This window comes from Montipora foliosa, chromosome 1 (assembly GCF_036669935.1).
Source record: "Montipora foliosa isolate CH-2021 chromosome 1, ASM3666993v2, whole genome shotgun sequence".
Classification (NCBI taxonomy): domain Eukaryota; kingdom Metazoa; phylum Cnidaria; class Anthozoa; order Scleractinia; family Acroporidae; genus Montipora; species Montipora foliosa.
Window position 1 is genome coordinate 66,852,569 of NC_090869.1, and position 24,365 is coordinate 66,876,933.

Consider the following 24,365-nt stretch of genomic DNA (forward strand, 5'->3'; position numbering starts at 1 on the left):
CAGACATACTCTGCGACGAAACTTGGCCACAAAATACAGAAAATCAATCAGAAAATCAGAATTTAATTTACTCTGGAACTTGTCCGGTAAAGGTATGTTCCCAGGGGCTCTTCTTGTCTTACTTGGAAAATTTACACCAGTACCGATCTTGTCCTGTCTCGACTGACTGCCCCTGGGTCTCCAAGGATGTCCTTAGTCCCAAGGGTCAATGGGTTAATAATTAACTGCCAATAATGGGAATAATAATAATTCTAGTCTTTTTCGTTTCTAGGAAGAGGACGACGCTCCCATGCCTACACACACAGTGTTCAAGTTGACCATCACGTATTTCTTAATCTTCATACATTGAAGGTGAATATGATATGGTTTCTTTGTGTAACCTTACATGGCCAGTCAAGTTGTACTGGATTTTCCATTAGAAAGCACTGGTTCTGGTTTGTTAGTTGAAGTTAATTTCTGTAAGTCCTTTCGACTGGGGTTAATATTCCTTAGGTTTATTTGCAACCAAACTAGGTCATCATGTTTCAACCTAGGTCAACTTGTTTCAACGTAGATTAAGTTGTTTCAACCTAGGTCAATTTGGGGAAGATACAAAACAGAGGTCACAGGTCATTGTTTTACCAACACAGAAAGTATCCTAAACATTCATTAAGATACTTTTGCTCTTAACCAAGACACGGTGCTTGCGTAGTCCTCAGACTCCCTTCTTAATGGCTAGTAGTTCAGCTAATCTTTTGTGGTATCTCTTAGATTCCTCTGCCATTCCGCCTGTGGTAGTAAAAACAAGTGGCATGAAGGTCCCTTGCTGCTTCTCCTGATTCCCCAGTTCTTCTCCCTTATCAAAAATCAACTCCCATCTAATTACACAGAACAATTTTGTAGGAGACTTCCAGAAGTGCCTGATATATTGCTTTGACGCTATGACATAATTATTGCTCCCTGCCTCTGTAATCTAGTCCCTTAACCCATTCACCCCTCAAATGCTCCAGGACGCCCCCATTAACGAGTAAAATCGTCTGGCGTTAGACAGAGTAAAATCTATCACGTGTCACTCTCAGGGGTCAATGGGTTTAAACTTCAAGGAAGCTACATGTAGGTAGATTACCAGGGACAGTTTTTTCCTCTTCTTCCCCTTCAATAATTATGCAGAAAATAAATATGTGATATCTATTGTTGTCAAACATTAATGTTTTAAGTTTATGCCTTTCAGTTTTACTGTTTACCAGATAACTATGAAGTTATCGACTCCTCTTTGGATGACATTAAGGTAATTAAAAGAAATGTGACAACCAAATATTTTAAAGACAGAACAGTGAAGTTATGTTTGATTTGTTAAGCCTGGATTCCAGACACACAAAACATACATGTAGGCTCATCTGTACCAGCACATGTCTTCCAAAACATGATTGGTTACACTTTACAAATTAAATTTGTCTCAGTAACCCTGAAAAGCACAGGTCTCAGGGTTAAGTGGTGAATTGGAATTTTAAAAAAAATGAAAGTTTTTAAACTAACATCTACATTTAAAATTTATATTTCCCAGTATGTATTAAATCCCACTTTCACCAAAGATGACATTCTTCAGTTGAATAAATCAGCAAAGGTTTCAAGAGCATTTGATGGAACAACATATTTACCTGGTTGGTTAAAAACTGTTTATATGAAATGATACTTTCTTTCTGTACTTCTGTAGACCATAATGGATTAGGGTCCCAGGCAAATTGTGTCCTTAATAATTCCAGCAAGGCCAATTTCTGCGGAATTGACTACACTGAAATTATTATACAGTGAAAAGTCCTATCCTGTCACAAAAAATAGGGAAGTGGGTTGTTTACAGTCGAGCTATGTCACACATGACCAGTGTCCACAAAATTGAAATAAACATCTGAATTCCTTTTTGGAGCTTCTCAGATTTGAAAAAGTTTTAAGAAAGAAGAAATTTCAGAATCTTGAGAGCAAAGTTCAAAACTGGCACGCAGATTTGAATGCTAAGTGAAATTTCAAAACTACTGGTCATGCGTGATGTAGCTTGACTGTAGAAAGCCAAAATGCCTTGCTTGCATGATAATTTTCTTCATCTTGCTATTAATTAGGACATGCATTATCTTGTTATTAGTCATATTAATAAGCACAATGTTTTCTACAGTATTGGCTGCTTGATTTCATGGTGTACACTCCTGAAGAATTAAAGTCCCTCGGGCTATAAATTGAACTGGAAAAACACAGACAGAAACTTTCAATCATTGCCCTCAAACTTGTTTAATTAGTGTTTTGTGACAACTTGGAAAAAGTCATTTGCCATTTGGAAAGCAAGTCATTTTCTATTTGCTATTTGTCATTTGTTATTAAATAAAATGTGCCAATCTCTTTCAGGTATTGTTGGCTTGAATAACATCAAAGCAAATGATTACCTCAATGTGGTTTTACAGGTAAAACAGTTATTATTGGGCAAACCAGTTTCAACACTTTTAAGAGACCTTGTTATTAGAAAGATTGACACAACAACACTTTTCACGTAACAGCAATGTTATTTATGGTACCGTGTGAAACATCAATTACTGCTGAACAAGATGCAGTCATTTTTATGATGTAATAAGATACCATGGTAACAGGAAGCCTTGCAAAAACACCCTATATCTTGGCTTTAGTTGCTCATATCTGAAAAACAAACTTGGTGACCCCAATTTTTTATAATTGCACAAAAGTGATCAGCATGCAAAGATGAAAGTCTCTGCAAAGTTTTAAAAATTTATGTAACACGGATTCAGAGCTATCTTAAATTTTCAATTATTTAAGGTGGCTCTGAATCCACTCCACAGATTTTTTTAAAAACTTGGCAGAAAGTTCTATTATGACATGTTGATTACATTTCAGAAATAAAAAATGGGGGTCACCAAGATATGAGCAGCTAAAGCCAAAATATGGGGTGTTTTTGCAGGGCTTTCCTGTTGCCATGGTAACGTTTCACATCATAAAAATGACTGAATCTTTTTCAGCAATAATTGGTGTTTGACATGGCACCATGATAATATTGTTGTTAAGTGATGAAGTGTTGTAGTGTCAAGTGCTGAAACTGGTTTAAGCCACCTTAATCAACAGAGAGATCAGGGCTGGCGCATGGGGGGAGAACACTTGCCTTCCACCAATGTGGCCCGCGATCAATTCCTGGATTCAATGCCTTATGTGGGTTGACTTTGTTGGTTCTTTACTCTGCTCTCGGAGGTTTTTCCCCAGGTACATGTACTCTCCTGAAAAACCAACATTTGATTTGATTAATGTGTTCTGATTTCAGTTGATTTGTGTGTGCTCTGTTAAATAACCTTGAGACTAAAATAAAGTTATTATTACTATTACTATTATTGGCCAATGCTATGTATTGATGCATTGGTCAAGACATTAGAACGAATAACCATTGCATTCTATATCAATGTGTTGCTTGAGAAACGACCCCCAAGACCATCCTTACAAAGAAAGTGAAAAATACCAAGTTGACTAAACTTTTTTTTTCCAAAAGTTATCAGACCCTATTCATGTATAATGACAACATAAACTGCTACAGTTTTACCAAAGTTTTTCGCAGGTGCCTGGACGTTTTTCAAGTTTTGACATTTTATTCATCACAAAATTAATATCTTTGGATACTTTCACATTAGGTACAATTCTTTTATTCTACTCCACAGGCACTGGCTTTCATTCCACCCATTCGTGACTTTTTTCTCCGAGAAGAAAACTACCAAAGCATCAAACGTCCTCCTGGAGATATCATGTTTCCTTTGGGTAAAAGTTACAGTCTATAAATTTGTAACAATAAGTATATCACTTTTCTTGATAAGTTGGATGGGCAGTTTGTCTGTATGGAATCTGAAGGAGTTAAGCTCGGATCAATACTTGTTGATCTTTGTTTTTTTCTCTAAAGTCGTAGGAAAAGGATAGTGATTGCACTGATGCAGATAATTTACTAATTTTCATTGGTTGTAATGATTCTCAGATTTAATTTCAAGAAAGTTGGGTGACTGGTAAACTGTAGACGAATGACTGCATTATGATACTGCTCACCAAATATTGTCACTCTTTGTTACTGTAACAGTTAACAGGTTTGGTGAACTTATAAGGAAGATATGGAATCCTCGGAACTTCAAGGCTCATGTTAGCCCTCATGAAATGTTACAAGTTGGTATTTTAAGTGACTTACAGCCCTTTATTCATGTTACAAATGACACTGTTCCAGTATAAATTAACTTAAAATCTATGTGGCAGCATTGCTAGTAAGAGTACATGTAGTTACTGGCAATAAATTTACAACTTGCTGGAATGCGTGAGAAATTCTACTGTTACAGTAATCGTCATCCAAACAACTTGATAATACTGGAGCTATCTTTAGTTTATTTTGTTTAAGGTGATTCCCTGCTTTTGCATTGCACAACTCTATGGCATATACAAAAATTTGGTTTTATCAACGGAGTTGATAATGTAAATTGGCCACCGTACAGAGATTCTAAAAGCTGACGTTTCGAGCGTTAGCCCTTCGTCAGAGCGAATCGAGGGATTATGGGTTACGTGTAGTTTTTGTAGTAGAGTAGGAGCTACGCTATTGGTGGTAACATGGCAACGTGAAAAATAGGAATATATTAGTTAAATGAAAAGCGTTCGTTAATACCGTGAGGATTAAGGGTGCCGATTTGAAAGATGAATTTTTGTTCCAGATTCTTGCGGCTTTCCGTCGTACCTAGATGTAGGGAAAGGCCGCAGATAGCCATGTGTTTTTTGGAGTGGTTAGGCAGATTAAAATGGCGAGCGACTGGCTTGGATGCATCCTTGTCATTCTTCTCAACATCGCGAAGGTGTTCGCGGAATCGGTCACCTAGTCGTCTACCTGTCTCACCAATGTATAATTTATTGCATAACGTGCAGGTTATGCAATAAATGACATTTGCGGAGGTACATGTGAAACGATCGGTGATCTTAACAGATCGCTTAGGTCCCGATATCTTGCTAGTGTTAACGATGAAAAGACAAGTTTTGCATCGTGAGCGCGCGCATTTGAAAGTGCCGGGTTGCTCGTTAGTTTTGAGCGCGCTTCTAACTAAAAAGTTGCCTACGTTTTTGTCGCGTTTGAATGAAATAAGTGGAGGTTGCGAAAAGATTCTACCAGTCTCGGGATCATTTTGGAGTAATTTAAAATTACTAAGAATGATGCTTTTGACTGCGTGATTATGAGGATGGAAAGTGAGGGTGAATGGAATTCTGTCATTCTTATCTTTTTGTGACGTTTGTAGTGATGACTGTCGATCAAATTGTTGGGCGCGATGATGGCCCGCTTTGACCACAGAGACAGGGTAGCCACGTTTTTCGAAGAACTGGCACATCTCCTCTGATTTGCTGGAAAAATCGGAGTCATCACTACATAGACGTCGAAGTCTAAGAAATTGAGAATAAGGGATGGAGTTCTTGACATGTGATGGATGTGACGATGAATACAACAAATAACTGTGTGAATCAGTAGGTTTGTAGTGCACACTAGTACATAGCACATTGCCTCTAATAGTACTAGTGTGCAAGTACTAGTGTGCACTACAAACCTACTGATTCACACAGTTATTTGTTGTATTCATCGTCACATCCATCACATGTCAAGAACTCCATCCCTTATTCTCAATTTCTTAGACTTCGACGTCTATGTAGTGATGACTCCGATTTTTCCAGCAAATCAGAGGAGATGTGCCAGTTCTTCGAAAAACGTGGCTACCCTGTCTCTGTGGTCAAAGCGGGCCATCATCGCGCCCAACAATTTGATCGACAGTCATCACTACAAACGTCACAAAAAGATAAGAATGACAGAATTCCATTCACCCTCACTTTCCATCCTCATAATCACGCAGTCAAAAGCATCATTCTTAGTAATTTTAAATTACTCCAAAATGATCCCGAGACTGGTAGAATCTTTTCGCAACCTCCACTTATTTCATTCAAACGCGACAAAAACGTAGGCAACTTTTTAGTTAGAAGCGCGCTCAAAACTAACGAGCAACCCGGCACTTTCAAATGCGCGCGCTCACGATGCAAAACTTGTCTTTTCATCGTTAACACTAGCAAGATATCGGGACCTAAGCGATCTGTTAAGATCACCGATCGTTTCACATGTACCTCCGCAAATGTCATTTATTGCATAACCTGCACGTTATGCAATAAATTATACATTGGTGAGACAGGTAGACGACTAGGTGACCGATTCCGCGAACACCTTCGCGATGTTGAGAAGAATGACAAGGATGCATCCAAGCCAGTCGCTCGCCATTTTAATCTGCCTAACCACTCCAAAAAACACATGGCTATCTGCGGCCTTTCCCTACATCTAGGTACGACGGAAAGCCGCAAGAATCTGGAACAAAAATTCATCTTTCAAATCGGCACCCTTAATCCTCACGGTATTAACGAACGCTTTTCATTTAACTAATATATTCCTATTTTTCACGTTGCCATGTTACCACCAATAGCGTAGCTCCTACTCTACTACAAAAACTACACGTAACCCATAATCCCTCGATTCGCTCTGACGAAGGGCTAACGCTCGAAACGTCAGCTTTTAGAATCTCTGTACGGTGGCCAATTTACATTATCAACTCCGTTGATAAAACCAAATTTTTGTATACTACTTCCCCACCGACGCAGCACCACAGTTTCTTTAGAAACTACCCCTTCATTCTATGGCATATAATTTCTTCCGTCATTGGCGTGCGCATTAGTTCTCGCATATTGATAAAATGGCGGATTTTCATTGATGCCAAGCTTAATTTTTCAAGGAATAGCTATTTTCTCGTGAACAAGCATGGTCACCCCGCCTTTTTAATGGTATTATGTACTCATGATAGGTACGCAGAAAACACATTTTAAGGAGGGAAAAAGTTGGATACTAGAAGTTGTAGTATTATATAATTAACGCCAACGTCGCCAGTGGAGGGTAGGTGCCCAGGAAGCCTGGGGGCTGCAACCGCAGTCACATCCCCAAGGCGCTAGAACACCCGACTGGCCTGCCCAACCCGCAACCAAGCCACGAGCCCCCCGCGCCAGGCCTCCCTAAGGCACCCGTCACACTTGAGCCAGATAGCTCAGTGGAATAATAATAATAATAATAATAATAACACACAAAAAAAAGAGCACAAAAAAAAAAAAAAAAAAAAAAAAAGAAAGGGGGGGAGAGGGAGGGAACGCCGAGAACCACTAAACTCCTAAACCGACTCACAACGCCACGCCAACAGAGCAACAAACACGCTGCAAGCACATTGGACAACGCGTGCACTACGCAGGAATACCGCTGAACCATGTCAGCCCCAGGGCTCCCCCAACCTAAAGAGTGCTGCAAACGCTACAAAAACGCATAACAACGCTAACAAACGCCTGCAAAAACGCTACTGACCGGACTAGCTCCCGGTCGTGAACCATGTAACTATAACAAACGCTACAGAACGCACCAAAACGCTGAACAACGCTACCAGACGGCCAAGACACTAACAACCGCCTGCAAAACACTACTGACCAGACTAGCTCCTAGTCGTTAACTATGTTAAATTTTATTTAACTATATTTAACGCCAACGTCGCCAGTGGAGGGTAGGTGCCCAGGAAGCCCGGGGGCTGCAACCGCAGTCACATCCCCAAGGCGCTAGAACACCCGACTGGCCTGCCCAACCCGCAACCAAGCCACGAGCCCCCCGCGCCATGCCGAAGGGATCTCCGGGTAAGAAGAACCCGGAGTAAGGGGGCTCGGGGCAACTAGGCCTAAGCCCCCGATAGCCCAAACCTGAGGCACCCACCCCCGCTGGTAACCAGAGTAATCCACTACCTGTTACGCCACCAACTGGAAGGAAACACGGACAATGGAACTAACTGGAGTTCTGATATAGATCTGGTATGCCTCGCTCGACCAACGCCCCAAGGTTTTGATCAGGTGATCCGGAACACCACGTGCCGCTGCAGTGGTCGCCGCCCCAATCCGGAAACTATGGCCGGAGTAGGCGCCGGAGTACCCAGCCCCATGTAGGGTAGACTGCAAAAAGGATGATAGCTGCTGCCGGGTAAGAGGACGACCATCACTAAACAAGAACAGGGGCCCTGGAGCAGACCCACGCAGAGACAAGTACGTGCCCAACGCTGTTATGGGGCACACAGAGCCCGAGCCACGCCCCAAGTAGATATCACAACCCGCACGGAAGGGGTCTGTCTTGGAACACTTGATACGGACTTTGAAACAAGAGGGATTCACCAAGGAGTCCGCTTGCAGGTCGCTAACAGTCATATGGGTGTGAGGATCAAAGGCCGAGTTGACCGTGAATTCGCTCGCACGCAAAAACCCAAAAAATGCCAAGCAGCACGCAGCCCACAACATCACATGGTCTCTAGTAGACAGGTCCAAAGAGCACTGAATGACCTTCAGATGATCAACGGTGATAGGTAGGCGCCTGGGTGACACTGGACCTTGAACTCGCTTAATACCCCTTAGCAGACGCTGCAAACGAAGACAGTTGACTAGCGGGTCGGGAAGACCATGGTCAATGTGAAGGGAGCGCACTGCTGATAGATAGACCTTGATGGAGGAATGGTTCAGGTTGTCGGCCAGGAAGGAAGCAAAGCGCATGAGAGTCTCCTCAGTGGCTGGGGGGATGGAGCCATCCTGGTTTGCACGACCATCCTGGCGGCAAAAGTCTGTAAATCGACGTTGGGCGGATCGGTACACTCGTCGGGTGGAAGGTGCAAGACCTTGGGTAAGTAAGAACCGACACTTCTGAGTCAAGGCATCTGAAGCGCTGACAGAAGGGAAGCAGGAATAGGAGACGGGGTTGGGTCGGCCTGTGGCTCCAGGCGTCTGAACCGCTGAAATTGGAATCGAGAGAGTGCATCAGCAACTGGATTAGCTTTGCCTCGAACAGATGAAGCTGTAAATGAGAAGGAATGATGGATGGCCAGCATAGTCAAATAACGCAGCAACACTATTAGGTTTTTGTCCCGCGAGGTGCCAGACTTAAGTACAGCCACCACAGGCTCGTTGTCACAAAAGAACTCGACCCGCCGAGATACCCACTGACAGCCCCACAGATAGGCTGCCACTACAATTGGGAAGAGCTCCTTGTACGCTATAGATGAGGAACTTTGTGCAGCTGACCAGGCACCAGCAAACCAGTGGGATTTAAAAATAGCTCCATAGCCCAAAGAGCCCGCTGCATCCGATGAGACCTGGAAGTCCGGGAGAGGCGCCCATGTGGGCATGCAGAAAAAACTGAGGCCATCCCAAGTTTGGAACAGTTCCCGCCACCAGGTTAAATCCCGCCGAAATTCCTGGTTAAGCCTAATGGGGTGATCATCACGGCGAAAGGCACAAAGCAAGTCGATCATCCGGCGAAGGAATGTCCTACCCTGTGGGGCGACCTTGCAGGCGTGATGGAGATGGCCAATCAGGGATTCAAGCTCGCGACGTTTACAAAAACGTTTTGCCGACCACTCATCTAACAGTGAAACAATCCTATCTCTCTTGTCAGTCGGAAGGCGAGCCTGAAGGTTCTCGGAGTCAAGTTCAATCCCAAGGATTGTAAGACGAGTCGCGGGTCCCTCCAACTTATCTGGATGAAGGGGAAGGCCAAGTTTTGTACACAGACGAACGCAGGTTTGAAGGTTGTTGTGGCACACAGGGGACGCCGGTGGGCCCAAAGTGAGGAAATCGTCCAAGTAATGACGGAGAAATGTAACCTCATAATTGTGAACCAGGATCCATTCAACCAGGTCTGCAATGGCGGTGAAAATAAATGGTGCTGAACGCAGCCCAAAAGGGAGCACCAAATCCACAAAATATTGCCCACGCCACTTCATGCCAAGAAGGGGGCGATCGTCTGGGTGGATAGCCACATTCTGATATGCACTGGCCACGTCGAACTTGGCCATTAACGTTCCTCGACCCAGAGACATTATGCCATCAATGAAAGCATCCACTGAAACATACTGAACTGTAAATGGGGGCTTAGGGATGCCGTCATTGACGCTTTGCCCCTCTGGGGATGATAGGTCTAAAATGAGACGCCACTTCCCAGGCTGATTAGTTTTGGGGATCACCCCGAAACGACTTATTTGCAATGACGGAAGCGGGGGCACTGGAAAAGGACCTGCCACCCTGCCAGAAGAGACTTCAGCTTGCAAGTAGGAGTCAATCACTGATGGGTGCTCAGCAGAGCTACGCATGTTTGAAGATGCAGATTTGAGGGACACCAAGGATGGGTCAAAGCCTATCCGAAATCCATCCCGTATGCCAGAAGTCACAAATGCCACAGCTGACTTGTTGGGATGGTGGCATAATTCGGCTTGAAATTGATCCAACTGTAATGGTGTGACCTGAGACACCGGAGATAACGGGGCAAAAGAGACAACTGGAACGCTGGGCTTAATTGGAACAGAAACGGGAACTGAGACTGGAACTGAAACTGGAACAGGACAAAACAACTTTGCCAACTGAGGCAATCCATTTGGCTGGCGAGGCAACGCAATCACATCATTCAAACTACGTACAAACACAACACTGGGCGAACCTCGCCCCTCAGTACTGTCCCCTGCTCCCTCCAGGGGAGGGGGAGCGGGAACGGGAACGAAATCCAGCTGAGCGGGGAAAGGGGCAGTTAGCCTTGGTATGCTCTCCCTCGCAATTGCTGCAGTTGTGGCGGAACTTGCACTTCCCAAATAGCCACCGGCGTTTCCCTTCATTCCAGGAATGGCAGAATGGTGTGCGTCGGTGGGAGTCTGGGCTGTCTGAGGAAGACTGAGGAAACCCGGAAAGGGAAGACGGCCTTGGTTGCAGTGAGGACGATGCTGGCAAACGCAAATGAAAACTATACAGATCCAAATTCATTTTGGACCAATCCGTAAGGCCCGAGGCAGCGGCATCCCTTCTGAAGGCCAGATCGTATTCAAGCCAAGCCAGACCTGGATATTGGCGGGCTGTTTGAATAATGAGCAGCTTATATCTGGTCAAGTCTAACCAACGCAGGGGGTGAGAGGCACACAGGACCAGCTGGAAAATCATGAAGGCCTCAGTCCAAGTAAGAATATCCTTGATTTCAACCTGCCTGCGTTTTACGTTGGACACCAGGAGTTTACCCTCCAGGAAGGTCTGTGGTTCCTGATCCCCAGCTCGGAGATTGACTGTAAGTAGATCCGCCAACTCCACGAACTGGCCCTCGATGATCTTCTTGGCCAATTTTGCCGGGACTGGTGCATGACCAGGACCAACAATGAAAGCCTTCTCAGACGTAGGCACTGATCCAGAGTTACCAAAACTTGGCAGGCTGCCGGATACACTGGGACTCGCGAATGGAGAGGTAATGGGGGCCATGAAGCGGGCCGCGCTTGAGTCAGTGATGGCCGACACAGGAGAAAAGGTAGGAATGAAGGCCGGCAAAGTAAACGTACCTGATGACGCCCCAAAAGCCATAGACGAGACATTGACATCACAAGAAACAGCAGTCAATCCAGAGGAGCGAGATGGAGTGACGCCAACAGAAGTGCCAAGGACGGAAGGGGGTAATGGCGAGGGGGCGCTCCCTTGAATTGAAGAGATGATAGTCGGAAGGGTGCTTCCAAGCGCGCGAACAACAGCCTCGGCGATCGAATCGACGGCCAAAGGCGCCACGGGGCCAGAGGGAGCCGTAGAAACCACCATCGGCGCGGGGGACAAGAGAGGTATGTCCTCCGAACGAAGTCCAGCGGACAAGCTATTGTAGGTTGAACGAGGTGGGTTCGGCATGATGTATGATCGAACACCAACCAGCGACGAGCGAGTTAGAGGCGACCACGAAAAAGAAGTGAAAAACGAACCAACAAACACGACAGAGAGCGAGAAAAAACCGCGGGCGATGAAGGACGAAATCCTTTGGCCACGCTAACGGATCGGCGAGCACACTACGGTCCAGGGACGAAAGAGCGATGAGTGAAGGAAAGACAAACCAATAAACACGACAGCCGCCGAAGAAAAAACCCTGGTCGATGACTGACGAAATCCTTAGAATTTATTCCTTTGTTGACCACAACTGGGAACCGCTACACTAAGCCCGCCAAAATAAACGTATCGGAGCACACGATGGTCCGAGGCACGAAAGAGCGATGAGCGAGTAAAGACAAACCAACAGACACGACAGAGGGCAAGGAAACCACGGTCGATGACGGAAGAAATCCTTGTGTTTTCTCTATTGTTGTTTTCCTTTGTTGACCACAACTGGGAACCGCTACACTAAGCCCGCCAAAGAAACGCCACGCTATCTGAGCGACGAGCCGACTATCGGAACTGGTACAAGAGAAGGTAAGACGAACCACAACACGGCGGTGAAGACGAGCTGGAGACGGTCGAAGATCGAAGAACTTCTATTTCAACCTGGACAGCGACCGAGATAGCCAACGAAGCGAGAAGAAGAACGCCGAGAACCACTAAACTCCTAAACCGACTCACAACGCCACGCCAACAGAGCAACAAACACGCTGCAAGCACATTGGACAACGCATGCACTACGCAGGAATACCGCTAAACCATGTCAGCCCCAGGGCTCCCCCAACCTAAAGAGTGCTGCAAACGCTACAAAAACGCATAACAACGCTAACAAACGCCTGCAAAAACGCTGCTGACCGGACTAGCTTCCGGTCGTGAACCATGTAACTATAACAAACGCTACAGAACGCACCAAAACGCTGAACAACGCTACCAGACGGCCAAGACACTAACAACCGCCTGCAAAACACTACTGACCAGACTAGCTCCTAGTCGTTAACTATGTTAAATTTTATTTAACTATATTATAAATGCCATGAAACTGCATTTGGAGCCAGACACTGAGTGTGAGGTGATGATGTAGCAGTCCAATTTGCTTGCATTGCTTTGCAAGATTGAGCAATTTGAAACCACTTTTATTGAGAGATTTTAGCCTAGGCAAACAAGTAGCCTTAATGTTTTCAGTAATATTCAGTAGTTTTAGCTATATAATTACGACAATTTTTCTGGTTGATTAATTTCCGAATGCTTCTCGCGTAATTTGGTAAAAACACTTAGAATAAAGGGCATGCAGCGTGAAAACAAGCAGGGTGACCCCATCTTTTTTTTGCATTTTTTCAATGTCCTGTGCATGAATATCAAAAATTATTATTGTGCCAAGTTTGACAAAGTTTGGATAGTACTTCATTTTCAAGGGAATTACCTTAAGTACATACTAAATGCTGAACTCTTTTAAAGTGCTAGATTTCCTTTGAAACCTGGTTCAAACATTCCGCAAAATACAGAGACAAGTTTCTTTAAATGATTAAAATGATTTATTGCCAAATTATTGATGGGTCAAATGATTAGATTCTACACACATCATGTGGTAATTAAAATAAAGAATTCCAAGCATTTTCTGGTGTCCAAACGTAATACAATTAAATTTAATTTGGACTGGTTTTGCACTGTGGGACATTGATCAGAAGTACGATATAGCACTCAGGATTCCCTGATATACAATTCATGTACAATGTAATGTCACGTTAAGCCTAACCACAACACCAGGAATTACTTGCACAAGTAGTTTGGAATCACTTATTTTTTGCCTTTTTTAGGCTGTAGTCTTATGCAGCAAGAAGAGGTTTCAGTTCACAGAACAAGGTAATTACTTGTTCAGGTGTTGTGTCCTCTATCGCCTTGGTATTATGAACAGGTATTCAACAGTTACAAATCTCCTCAACTGAATTCACAAAACGGGAAACATCTTTAGTATAGATATTCTTTACAAAACTGGTGTTTGAAATTTATACCTGTAAAAAAATGATTATATAATTTATAATGTTGTGGTTCAAATATTTCCCTGCTTCAAAAGTTTTTTTAACCAGTTTGAATCAGGTTATGATAATGAATATCAGATGCAGAAAAATCAAAATTGAACTGGTTCAAAACATTTTAAACCAAGAAAAAATTTAACCACAACACAGACACTGTTTTTGTTTTTAGGTGATCCAGTGGAATTTCTTTCTTGGTTTTTGAATTCTCTTCACACTACTCTTGGAGGAACAAAAAAAGCCACCAGCAGTAAGTGCTTTTGACACTCAGTTTTAAAGTGCCTGAGGTTCTGACAATGTTGTTGTACTTTAAAACTATGAGTGAAGCAGCTAGGAAAATGACTGGAGATCCCGGGTTCAAGACACGTTCCGACCACTTGTTGAATTTGTTCCAGGTAGTCCCTGGTTTACATTGTAATTTCCCGACTGCATCGTTTTTATGGCCAACTGGTTTGCCTCCGGCCAGTTGGGATTCTTAAAGTGGCATAAGTGTCATTCATGGCCTGAAACTGGTGATGATAATTATTATGAAAGTTTAAAAAGGCATGCATGGAGCTTTAAGAATATATTTCATACTTCGATCCCAATAGTGTATGGTGATTAACATAAATTAAATTAAAGTATCAGGCCTGGGGGCAACCTCAGTCAGTCACTTATATCTTAAGGTTAGGATTGAAACGTGTGTTAATCAGTTTGGTTTTCATTTTCTTTTTGTTCACAGAATCTTAATTCTTTGATTCAAATTTTAGGCACAATCTACAAAACATTTCAAGGCAAGATGAGAGTATTTTCTCGAAAACTTCCCCAAACTGAGGTATGTGAGCTAAAGTGAACTACACGTACAGTGTATGAAAGAGAAAAAAGATGTACATGTTTTTAATTTACAAGCTCTCTGTATTTATGTATAATGGTGATGACAATTTTTGAATAATAGAATGAAGAAGATGTCAAAAAAGACCTTGAGCAGGAAGAATACAAAGGTGAATTTACATTGTTTGTATGGTGGGGTCCTATTAAACTTTCAAAAACCCTTTAAACTAAGTCTTGTTTATAACATAATTTTTTTTCTTATACACTGTATGTGATCTTAGTCATTGTGTTCGACAAGTAGCCTCAATAAGGGGAATGCAGCACTTAAATGCAGATTGTATCAAGATTTTAAAAAAATTAATGTAAGGTAACATCATCACCAAATTATTGCTACATGTACATTTATTTAGCATCTGGCCAAAATTTCGTGTCTTTCAATTTTTCTTTTTTTTTTTTTAAAAAAGAGACACATTCGCTGCACTCTTTATTATGTAGCTGATGACAACTGGTTCCAAAGACAAGGGATAACCTACATCTATAATAATATTATGAACCAAAGTATCCAGCTGTTGAAAAATATTTTTTGTTGATGGAATCATTGCAAACCACATCTTTAAACTTTTGGAAGAGTTTTTAAAAACATTGTGCAGTTGCAAATTATAAGCATTAAAAAAGGTAATTTAGAGTTTTTTTGTGGGACTGAATTGAGAAAGCCACATACTAAACTCTTAATTTTTCAATGTGTAGAGACCAGAAGTAATTCTCCATACATGTACCTTATGCTGGATATCCCACCATCTCCTCTATACAAGGTAATGTGGAAGTGGAAAAAGAGATACATGAAGTTAAGGGAAATGTTAATTTTCTTGTTTTTAAGTACAGGTGTAACAGTGGTTTTAATATGTACCAACAGCCGACAAAAAGCGTTGGCTACTTTACTCAGAGGAGTCATCTACTTTTTCCCCTAAATCGAAGTAATTAACCCCTTGACCCCTCAGGCGTTAGAGTAAAATCTGTTAATTCAGGAGTCAATCAATGGGTTAAAGATTAAAATTCATTTTGACAATGACAACGGCCAAACCAGCCGCCAATTTTCTTGAGAGTCCATAACACTTGATACATTTTTCTGGTTAACCAAGATTTGATTTAAATAATTTTTTGTTTTGTTTTTAAGGATGAATATCAACAAAACATCATCCCTCAGGTACGTAACGTTCATTCAGTTTTAAACCATTTAATTTGTTGTTTAAATTATTTTAATATAAAGAGAGAAATGTTACAGAGCATTGTCTTAATCAACTGCTTTGCATGCATCAGGTACCATTGTTCCAACTTCTGAGCAAGTTTGATGGTAAAACAGAAAAGGTATGACGTGCATAATTTTTTTCATATTTATCAGTTGTGAGATGTACATTAATTCTACAGGAAGTAAGCAAGGTTTTCAATAAGAGCTGGTGGCCGGCGACACTCCCCGGCTATCACACTCGCTCCCTACTTTCCCTTGGAAATTACCCCAAATTTTATGAATAACATGAGAAACATTCGCATAGAACACAAGAAAGGCAAATAGTTTTGTTCAAGAAAAACAAAAGAGATGCCTGAATTCTGAGTAATTTCGGCAGCAATTTCTATTTTCCTGTCCCTTCCAGGATCGAGCACACACATTTTTGAAGCAGCAGTCCAGTACTGGGTGTAAGCTGCCTGATTTGTTAAAGGGCGAACCATTTGCCTTTTTAGGGAGGGTTTGGAAGATTTTGAAAACAAATTTCCTGCAGCCTCCCAAGCAAAGAAAAAAAATCCATGCATGGCCACGTCTGAGAAAAAAAAAATTCATGCATGCATTGTGCAGCCAAAAAACAAATTCTTACAAATCAGAAAAGGCCCATCCCTACCTGTGGTCTACCAAATCTGAGTCGTTTACATACAAGCTGTTCTCTTGTATTCAATAAAGCGAGGTTTTCTCAAAAATGGGAGTTCACTGAGCTCATAGAGTCATAAATATTTCAATGATGTTTCAAGGTGTAGACAGGCCAAACACGACTCCTATCTGCTATCATCCTTATCTTGAAAGAAAATTCTTTCCATTTCAACGGGAAAAACCAAACACACCGCAATGGGAATAAAGATGGCAGTATCTTTTGCTAACATCTTCATGGCGGAAGTTGAGACAGATACCATCGACCAAAGTGGAAAAGATACATTGACGGCATCTTTTCTCTATGGGGGGGACATAAACAAAAAGCAATAAACAACTTCACGGAGCTAGCGAATAGCTTCCATCTTACAATAAAATTCACAGCTGAGATTTCAGATAATGTTTCAGAAATAACATTCTTGGATACACTTGTATACAAGGGCAATCAATTAAAAAAGCACTCTATTCTTGATATGCGCACGCTCTTTAAACCAACAGAGACTTTCCCACTTCAAATCCTGCCACCCTCCAGGCATCAGGAAAGGCTTCATCAAAGGTGAAGCCCTAAGGCTTCTTAGAACTATTTCTTCAAAAGCGAAATTTGAAGTAGACATTGCATTATTCAAACAGAGTTTACGTCACAGAGGTTATCCAGGTAACCTTAATCCTTCACACTGCTTTTATGTTTGAAAAGGTCAACACACAGCACCACACACTGACACAAACACTTAACCTTTACCTTCAACAATAATATTATTATATAATTGTGGATTTAATGTAACTTGTCTGCTAGTGCAGGCAATACACTTCACAAGGGTAAACATTTTACAAAGACGAAACCACTATGAAATGCAGGATGCACAAGTTGGCTGAGTAGTCACGGTTTACAGGGATGAAGTAACAGTTCTTCTGCAATATTTACATTATGAACTGCAGTGTTGTAAATGCTTACTGGAAAGTTTGTATTCAATATAATTGTGATTCCACAGTTACACAACTATTCAATGTAACCGTATTAACCTGTGTGTAAGTCGATCCTGTCTTTTTTGATGGCAAAAAACACAATTTTCTCAAATTTCTTTTAATTTCTTCTAATGTAATTTCAGGAACTGTGGATACACGAAAAAATCACAACTGTGACATCAAACGCTTAATAGTTCAGTGGTTTAGCAATAATTGTTATTATAATTTATGTGGGCATTTTGTCCTTGAGTTTTGAAAAAGCTCTCATAACACATGTAAACGTCAAACCTAGTGAGTATCTTAACATTTAGAGTTGGACAAATCCTTTTTCATTTCAACTGGAATTGCTTTAATACATTTTAATTCTCTTGCTGTCAAATGAAAAGCCAGTATTTTCCGTGACATTCGTTACACCCAAAATGATAATATTATGCTAGTGTTTAATAATTTATTTAGCTGTAATTTGTCTCTAAATCTTTGACCTGTGTATAAGTCAAAGGTGATTTTGAGGTCACAAGAGGTTGACTTAGACACAGGCAAATACAGTAAGTATTGATTGTTCATGCCCACCTATTATAAGATATTTTAAATAAAGAAAATTGAACAGAAAGGAAATCTGTTTTGTCCTTCATGTATTATTAATGAGTTTGTTAATTAGTTATTCTGTTTGCAGGAATATAAAACATACAAAGAGACATTTGTCAAGAAATTTGAACTCACAAAGTTGCCAAAATACCTTATTATGTGTGTAAAGGTAAGTGAGAAAAACCAGGTTTGAAGTCCTTAACCATATATGAAAGGTTTTGCTCTTGAAGGAGAAATGACAGCTCTGGTCAGCTTTCGGTAATCATCATGATCATGATCATAATCATAATCATAATCAATAATGGTAATGATGATGATAATACTTTTTGACTTTCTGTGGATAGAACAACCTGTGAGGAGATGATATTTGCTCTGCTTAGCCTTGGCCCCAGATCTGGGGCTTCTAGACTGACTTCTGGAGGATTAGAGTGGTCCCAATGACATCATACTGTACTTCCGGCAAAGCTCCCAGTACACCCTCAGACTTGTGCGATACTCACCAAACTGGTACAACTACTTACTTCATGCCCAACCAACTCCACTCCCTTGCCACGTATTCTGTACTTTGGATTTACATCCTCCTCAATTGTGGCCTGAAAAAACCTCATTCACAAAGCCTGCTCCTGAGTAGCAAAAACATACCCCTCTGTGCTCTTCCCCAAATACCCAGCTCTAAGCCACCGCCACCACCTCTCATCAGTCACTTGACTGACATCCCTCATAAACTTCCCATGCAACCTCTTCTCCCGAAATGTCTCCTTCCTTGCTTTCTCCACTGACTTCTTGTACAAGTTCTTTGTTTCTCCCACCTGCAACTTCTCTCCAACAACCACTTGCCTAGACATATCCAAACAAACCAAATTCCTCCTCCTTCACACAATCATACACACTGATCAATCCTACTATCCTTCCTCTTCATGTACAACCTCACAACACTCCCCTTCTTGTGGAATGACCCAAACATTCCCAACCTTCTCCTCATCTTCTTCGCCCTCAGTTCGCGATCACTCGAATCCATAATCCCTGCACTGTACCTCACCACATCTGAAGCCCCATGAATTTAATGCCCTAATAAAATTCCCACTGTTACAGGACAACCTTCTCCTTCATCTCCTTCTGAATATCTGCACCTTCCAACACACCCAAGTACTTACAGTGTAGAGCGCTTTTCAAATGAGTGTCATAAAACCAAAACCAAAGTAATTACTTTGACCAATCAAAAAAGACGGAGACAATCCAGTAAACCAATCAAAACTCAAAGTAATTACAAGTAGCCGACACAAAGCGCGGGAAAGTGTGCACGAGTGAGCCACAATTAGTTTTGGTTTCGCTTCTGATTGGTTGAAAAAGTGGCGCAAGAACTTTGAACTAATCACTGAGTGAAGTAATGCAAAACCAAAGTAATTCACTAATTACTTTTGACACTCAATTGAAAACCGCTCTACGCCCATTCTTGTCAACCTCACTCATCTGGCAACACAATTCCTTCACAATGAACCTAATTCACCCTCTGCTTCAACACCAACACAGCACATTAATTTTGTCCAGCCCAAACTCTATCCCTACATGTATGTCCTGTGGACAAAAAAACCCACACAACATTGATCAAACTCTCCAGCTCCTCTTTAAACCTTCCATACAGCTTCTTATTATATACTCAACAAAATATCACGTTTCTGATTGGTCAATGACGAATGTATAAAAAGGTTTAGAGTGCAATACAGTTCTAAGTTGCTATGGAAACACAGCAATGGACTGGTTTAGTTGGGTATATGAAGAATGAAAAATGATATAATGGTATACCATTAAAAAAAAATTGGGTATATGATAAACTTACTCGCCTACGGCTCATGCAATTTTGAGAACTTTCAAAAGATCACTTGTGCCCATAAATCACGAAATGCACTTGTGTTCATATGGTTTCCTATATACAAATCGTCCATGAACAACAAATTTTATGGTTGATGAATATTTTGTTGTGTCATAAGTGTGAATCAGTCTTAAGGAAACTTGTTTTCTTAACTTTTCTGGATGCAGCGTTTTACCAAAAACATGTTCTTTGTGGAGAAGAATCCTACTGTTGTGAATTTTCCAGTCAAGTAAGTAATACAGTGTATTGAGCTTTTAGGTGATTTATTTAGCAGCTTGTTTCATCTACTAATGGATAGATCTAGAGCAGAAAAACATTCATTTGCTAACGTTAACCAATATGCAAAGTACAAGGCATCATCTGGATAAAAAAGGATATGCTTGAAAAAATGTTTTCTTCTCAATTCTTTGGCTTTCTTTGTGATTACATATTATGACAGTTCTTTGCAGAAGTAAGGCTCCTTTAACTGCTCAAAATGTGATTACGGTTTGTTAAAATGACCAAACTGGGCAAAAAAGGTCATGCATGATATAACAAAGTAAATATTATTATTATAACCCTGATGTTTCCCAAAATGATTCTGGAGAAAACAAAACTAACTCCCTCAGGACCATACATTAAGTGTATATTGCATGTTATTTGTCAGGGGTGTAGACATGGCAGAGTATCTTGTGTCTGACCCTGCTGTTCAAGATGCACATCCTCACACCGAGTATGACCTGATAGCAAACATCTGCCATGAGGGAGAGCCCGGAAAAGGTAATCGTAAAAATGTACATAGAGCGTCCCTTTTCTCTTGTTCAATGTAATAAATGCAGCCTGTTCTCAAGCACGGTTAGATGTCATTATGCTGTCAAACGTAGCATTACATGGCTTTGTACATCCTGGCAGTACCAGGATTGGTCCAAAAAAGGTTCAACCTCTGCATCGAGTCAAAAATGTCCCTTTAACCCATTAAAGACTTCAAGATCTATGATGGCGACAGTCAACGAAAACGCCACCTCAAAAAAACTTGGCTCTATCATAAATTTTTTGCGATTATTCAGTCTTGTTCACGTCCTACAATATGCATGGTGAAGTGTCCTAAAAAATAAATTGGTACGAGCGGTATCAGAGTGAAAAGAGAGAATGAAACATTCGCTGTTGCATGCTTATGTTCTTGTCAAAACCTCAAACTTGGTGATTTCACATCGTCGTTATGCAGAGGACTGCAAACATACGTGGTAAAATCCAGCACATTTAATATTTTATGCTCTTTTAACCATTGATATTGTTTTGAGGCATTGTCGTAGTCGTAGTCGTGGGCATAGCCGTCATCGATTCTTTAACCCCCTATTTGACTCCTAGGAGTGAGACTCTACTGTCTTACGCTCAACGATTTTACAAGTCAATGGGGGGCTGTTCAGAGGTCAGTGGGTTAAAAGAGCACCGGGGTGGGCAGGGCAGGGCAGAGCAGAGCAGGGGAGGTCAGGTCATTGTATTCATTCAGTTATTATTTACAAACCAATTTTGTAACTCTGTTAACACTAACTGGGTAAATGATGCAAGGAAGCCCAAGAGAAGCTGAAAGCTAATTAGCATCGGGATCCCTTATCTGCTACAGTTGATGGAACTGCACCATCATTTTTGTGGATGTCAAGAAACAAACTGAACTTTAACCCACTGATTTGATTTGCTATTACTGTTAGTCTCTGAAAAGTAGTTGTGTGCAGCTGTATAATCATGGGGGTTTAATATAGTATTTATTATTATTAGTAGTAGTATCATTGTTGTCAAGTAAAGCCTATTAATTTCGTTTTGTTTTATGGCTTTTGTAGACCTTCTAAAGTATTTTATCTTTTTTTCAGGTGCTGGAAATTTTAAAGTTCACATTCTTCATAAAGTGAGTTTAATGCTTTTAGATCCAAGGATTATATTACAGAGCTCTTAACATTTTTCTTATAAACCTCTGATTCTTTCTGATTCTCTCTCTAAAAATTGGTTGTTTCTCTAATATGCTTTTTCCTCCATGTTAACTCCACTTTTCCCCTCTCCAAAAACCAATATCAATCTACAGTTTCCCCAATTAGTAAGTGCTTGAGAGTATCACGATTATTACAGTATTGTTATTCTTACAACTGAGGTAACATTTCAACGGCATGCCTTACCTTCTCTTGCTTCAGTAAACAATATTATTTTTGTTTTATTTTTTTTTTAGGGAGCAAACAAATGGTATGAACTTCAAGATCTTCATGTGAAAGAAATCCTGCCACAAGTGATAACTCTATCTGATTCATACATACAGGTATTCTAGATCTGACACTACTATTAATTTTTTTATGTCCTTTGGAACCTGACTGAGACTTTTCTCCTTGAAAATGCTGCTATATATTTAGGCTTAAACAGAGCCAATCTTCATCAGTGAACTGTTCTGTAGCGGGTGAGGCTAAATTGCGTGGGTGGGTGGGTTGTGGGTCGTGTTTGTTTGAAGATAAAAAAACCGACATATATTTGCTCCCTCAGTGCTCAGTCCAAATTTTGAATTGCCCTCTCACTAATAAATTTCCCCAAACTTTTATGAAACGTTGAACAAAGGAAAACTGTCTTCCATTAAAGGGTTAGGGTTAGGGTTAAAAGTATGCATACATGGAGGATCTCTGACACACGGTCCATGCCGATTAGACACTCTCTTGTGTATCTCATTTACTAATTAAGTGCATGGTCAATACAGCTTCAGTTAACTCTTCTCCCAATTTATCCTCTCAAAAAAGAATGTTTCTCAATTTTCTGAGTCATGTAGCAACTTTCGTAACATACCGGTATGTGATTGGCGCGATGGCCAAGCCAAAAATAAGACTGAACGATTAATTAAAACAATAAAAACTGCTTACGATACCAAACAATTGCATGTTACGAGAGCTGCTACATTATTGAAATTTCTTGGTCCCCATTATCTAAATGAAAACAAGCTGTTAAGTATTAATAATACCGTCTGAATTTGTCATGCTTGTTCAGTCTCTTTATTCCGTCTATTCGCTCTGATGAAGGACTAACGCTCGAAACGTCAGCTTTTAGAATCTCTGTATGGTGGCCAATTTACATTATCAACTCTGTTGATAAAACCAAAATTTGTGTATACTACTTCCCCACCGACGCAGCACCACAGTTTCTATAGAAACTACCCCCTTTATTCCGTAGTTGGTTGAGCACTGGGCTGTCATGCGGGAGGCTGTGAGTTAGACTCTGGTCGGACCAACACTAAAGGTCTTTAATTAAATAACACAGGAGAAAAGTGCTGCCTTTGTATGACGATGGTTCGACTCTCTAGTCTTCTCAGATAAGGACGATAAACACAAGGCCCTGTCCCACAACCCTTCAATCTTCAAACCCTGTGGGACGTAAAAGAACCCAACACTATTCACAAAGAGTAGGGCATAGTTTCCGGGTGTTGTGGTCTCCTAGGGCATGGCTCCCATTATTCTCTAAGGTCAAATTCAAACATTATAGTTTGGCGGATAGCACTATCCATCGTATGAATGACTGGGGCCAGGGGCCTGTTTCTCGAAAGTCCCAAACCTTTTCGGGCCATTTTCAGGTGTCACAATTGCGTTCGTATCTCAAGAATGGAGAGCATTTAAGTCGTCAAACTTCAGTCATTTGTATTTTTGTCACCTTGAAAACATGTTAAAAGTTCGGCTTTCCAAAACAAGGGGTTGGCAGTTTCACAAAAATGGCTTTTCGGACCCGAAAAGTTTTCAGGACTTTTGAGAAAAGGGCCCCAGGTCTACATGTAACCTGAATACTGTGTTTCTATTAGCTGACATCTCCTGCATAATAAAAAATTACAAGTTTTTCTCTCTCTCTCTCTCCAATAAATGACAAGCTGCACAACAGTACTTCATAGTGAAGATCAAACAACTGTCTTTCTGATGATGTGGATTGATTGTTTTCTTGTTGTAGATTTACGAGCAACAAAAAGAATAGTCAAAACAAGATGGCTGTAAGCTTACCAAGATCAGACGACACAATGCAGGAAAGAATCATTTGAAACTCACATGGAGTGTCAGCAAATGGCTACTGTTCGTAGCCACAAATGACAGCATTCAACAGAAAACATTTTTTTCTTGCAATATTGTGTAAAAAATAACTACAAAAACAACAATTAAAAAAAATTTAAATATTTTATTGTATGCGTGTTACTAACAAATACTAAACAATTAAATTGTCGGCTTTCACTTGAACGACAAGCCATGACGTCTTTTCATCAAACCAGAAAAAGTTATAAAAATTTTGGAAAAGAATAGAGCTAAACATGGAGGATCAATTGCATGGCTGCTGTGAGGTCATGTGAGAGTCGGCAATACTTTATTTAAAAAAAACAGCAACAACAACAACTCAAACTTTATGATAAATAACA

The 24,365-nt window shown here is 41.0% G+C and overlaps 1 protein-coding gene across 1 annotated transcript in view; it reads left to right on the plus strand.

Moving 5' to 3' along the window:
* LOC138005914 (ubiquitin carboxyl-terminal hydrolase 39-like) overlaps nucleotides 1-24,128 on the plus strand; it is a 25,882-nt gene extending 1,754 nt beyond the window's left edge. The window contains exons 4-22 of the mRNA XM_068852091.1: nucleotides 272-351; nucleotides 1,211-1,267; nucleotides 1,544-1,640; nucleotides 2,374-2,429; nucleotides 3,681-3,777; nucleotides 4,088-4,170; nucleotides 13,611-13,656; nucleotides 13,999-14,076; nucleotides 14,576-14,640; nucleotides 14,761-14,806; nucleotides 15,384-15,448; nucleotides 15,811-15,840; nucleotides 15,954-16,001; nucleotides 18,188-18,268; nucleotides 20,137-20,198; nucleotides 20,616-20,728; nucleotides 21,817-21,851; nucleotides 22,167-22,253; nucleotides 23,909-24,128. Of these exons, the coding sequence (XP_068708192.1) occupies nucleotides 272-351; nucleotides 1,211-1,267; nucleotides 1,544-1,640; nucleotides 2,374-2,429; nucleotides 3,681-3,777; nucleotides 4,088-4,170; nucleotides 13,611-13,656; nucleotides 13,999-14,076; nucleotides 14,576-14,640; nucleotides 14,761-14,806; nucleotides 15,384-15,448; nucleotides 15,811-15,840; nucleotides 15,954-16,001; nucleotides 18,188-18,268; nucleotides 20,137-20,198; nucleotides 20,616-20,728; nucleotides 21,817-21,851; nucleotides 22,167-22,253; nucleotides 23,909-23,932 (1,250 nt within the window). The 3' untranslated portion in view covers nucleotides 23,933-24,128. The remainder of the gene's footprint in view (nucleotides 1-271; nucleotides 352-1,210; nucleotides 1,268-1,543; nucleotides 1,641-2,373; nucleotides 2,430-3,680; nucleotides 3,778-4,087; nucleotides 4,171-13,610; nucleotides 13,657-13,998; nucleotides 14,077-14,575; nucleotides 14,641-14,760; nucleotides 14,807-15,383; nucleotides 15,449-15,810; nucleotides 15,841-15,953; nucleotides 16,002-18,187; nucleotides 18,269-20,136; nucleotides 20,199-20,615; nucleotides 20,729-21,816; nucleotides 21,852-22,166; nucleotides 22,254-23,908) is intronic.
* Nucleotides 24,129-24,365: the final 237 nt, after the last annotated feature.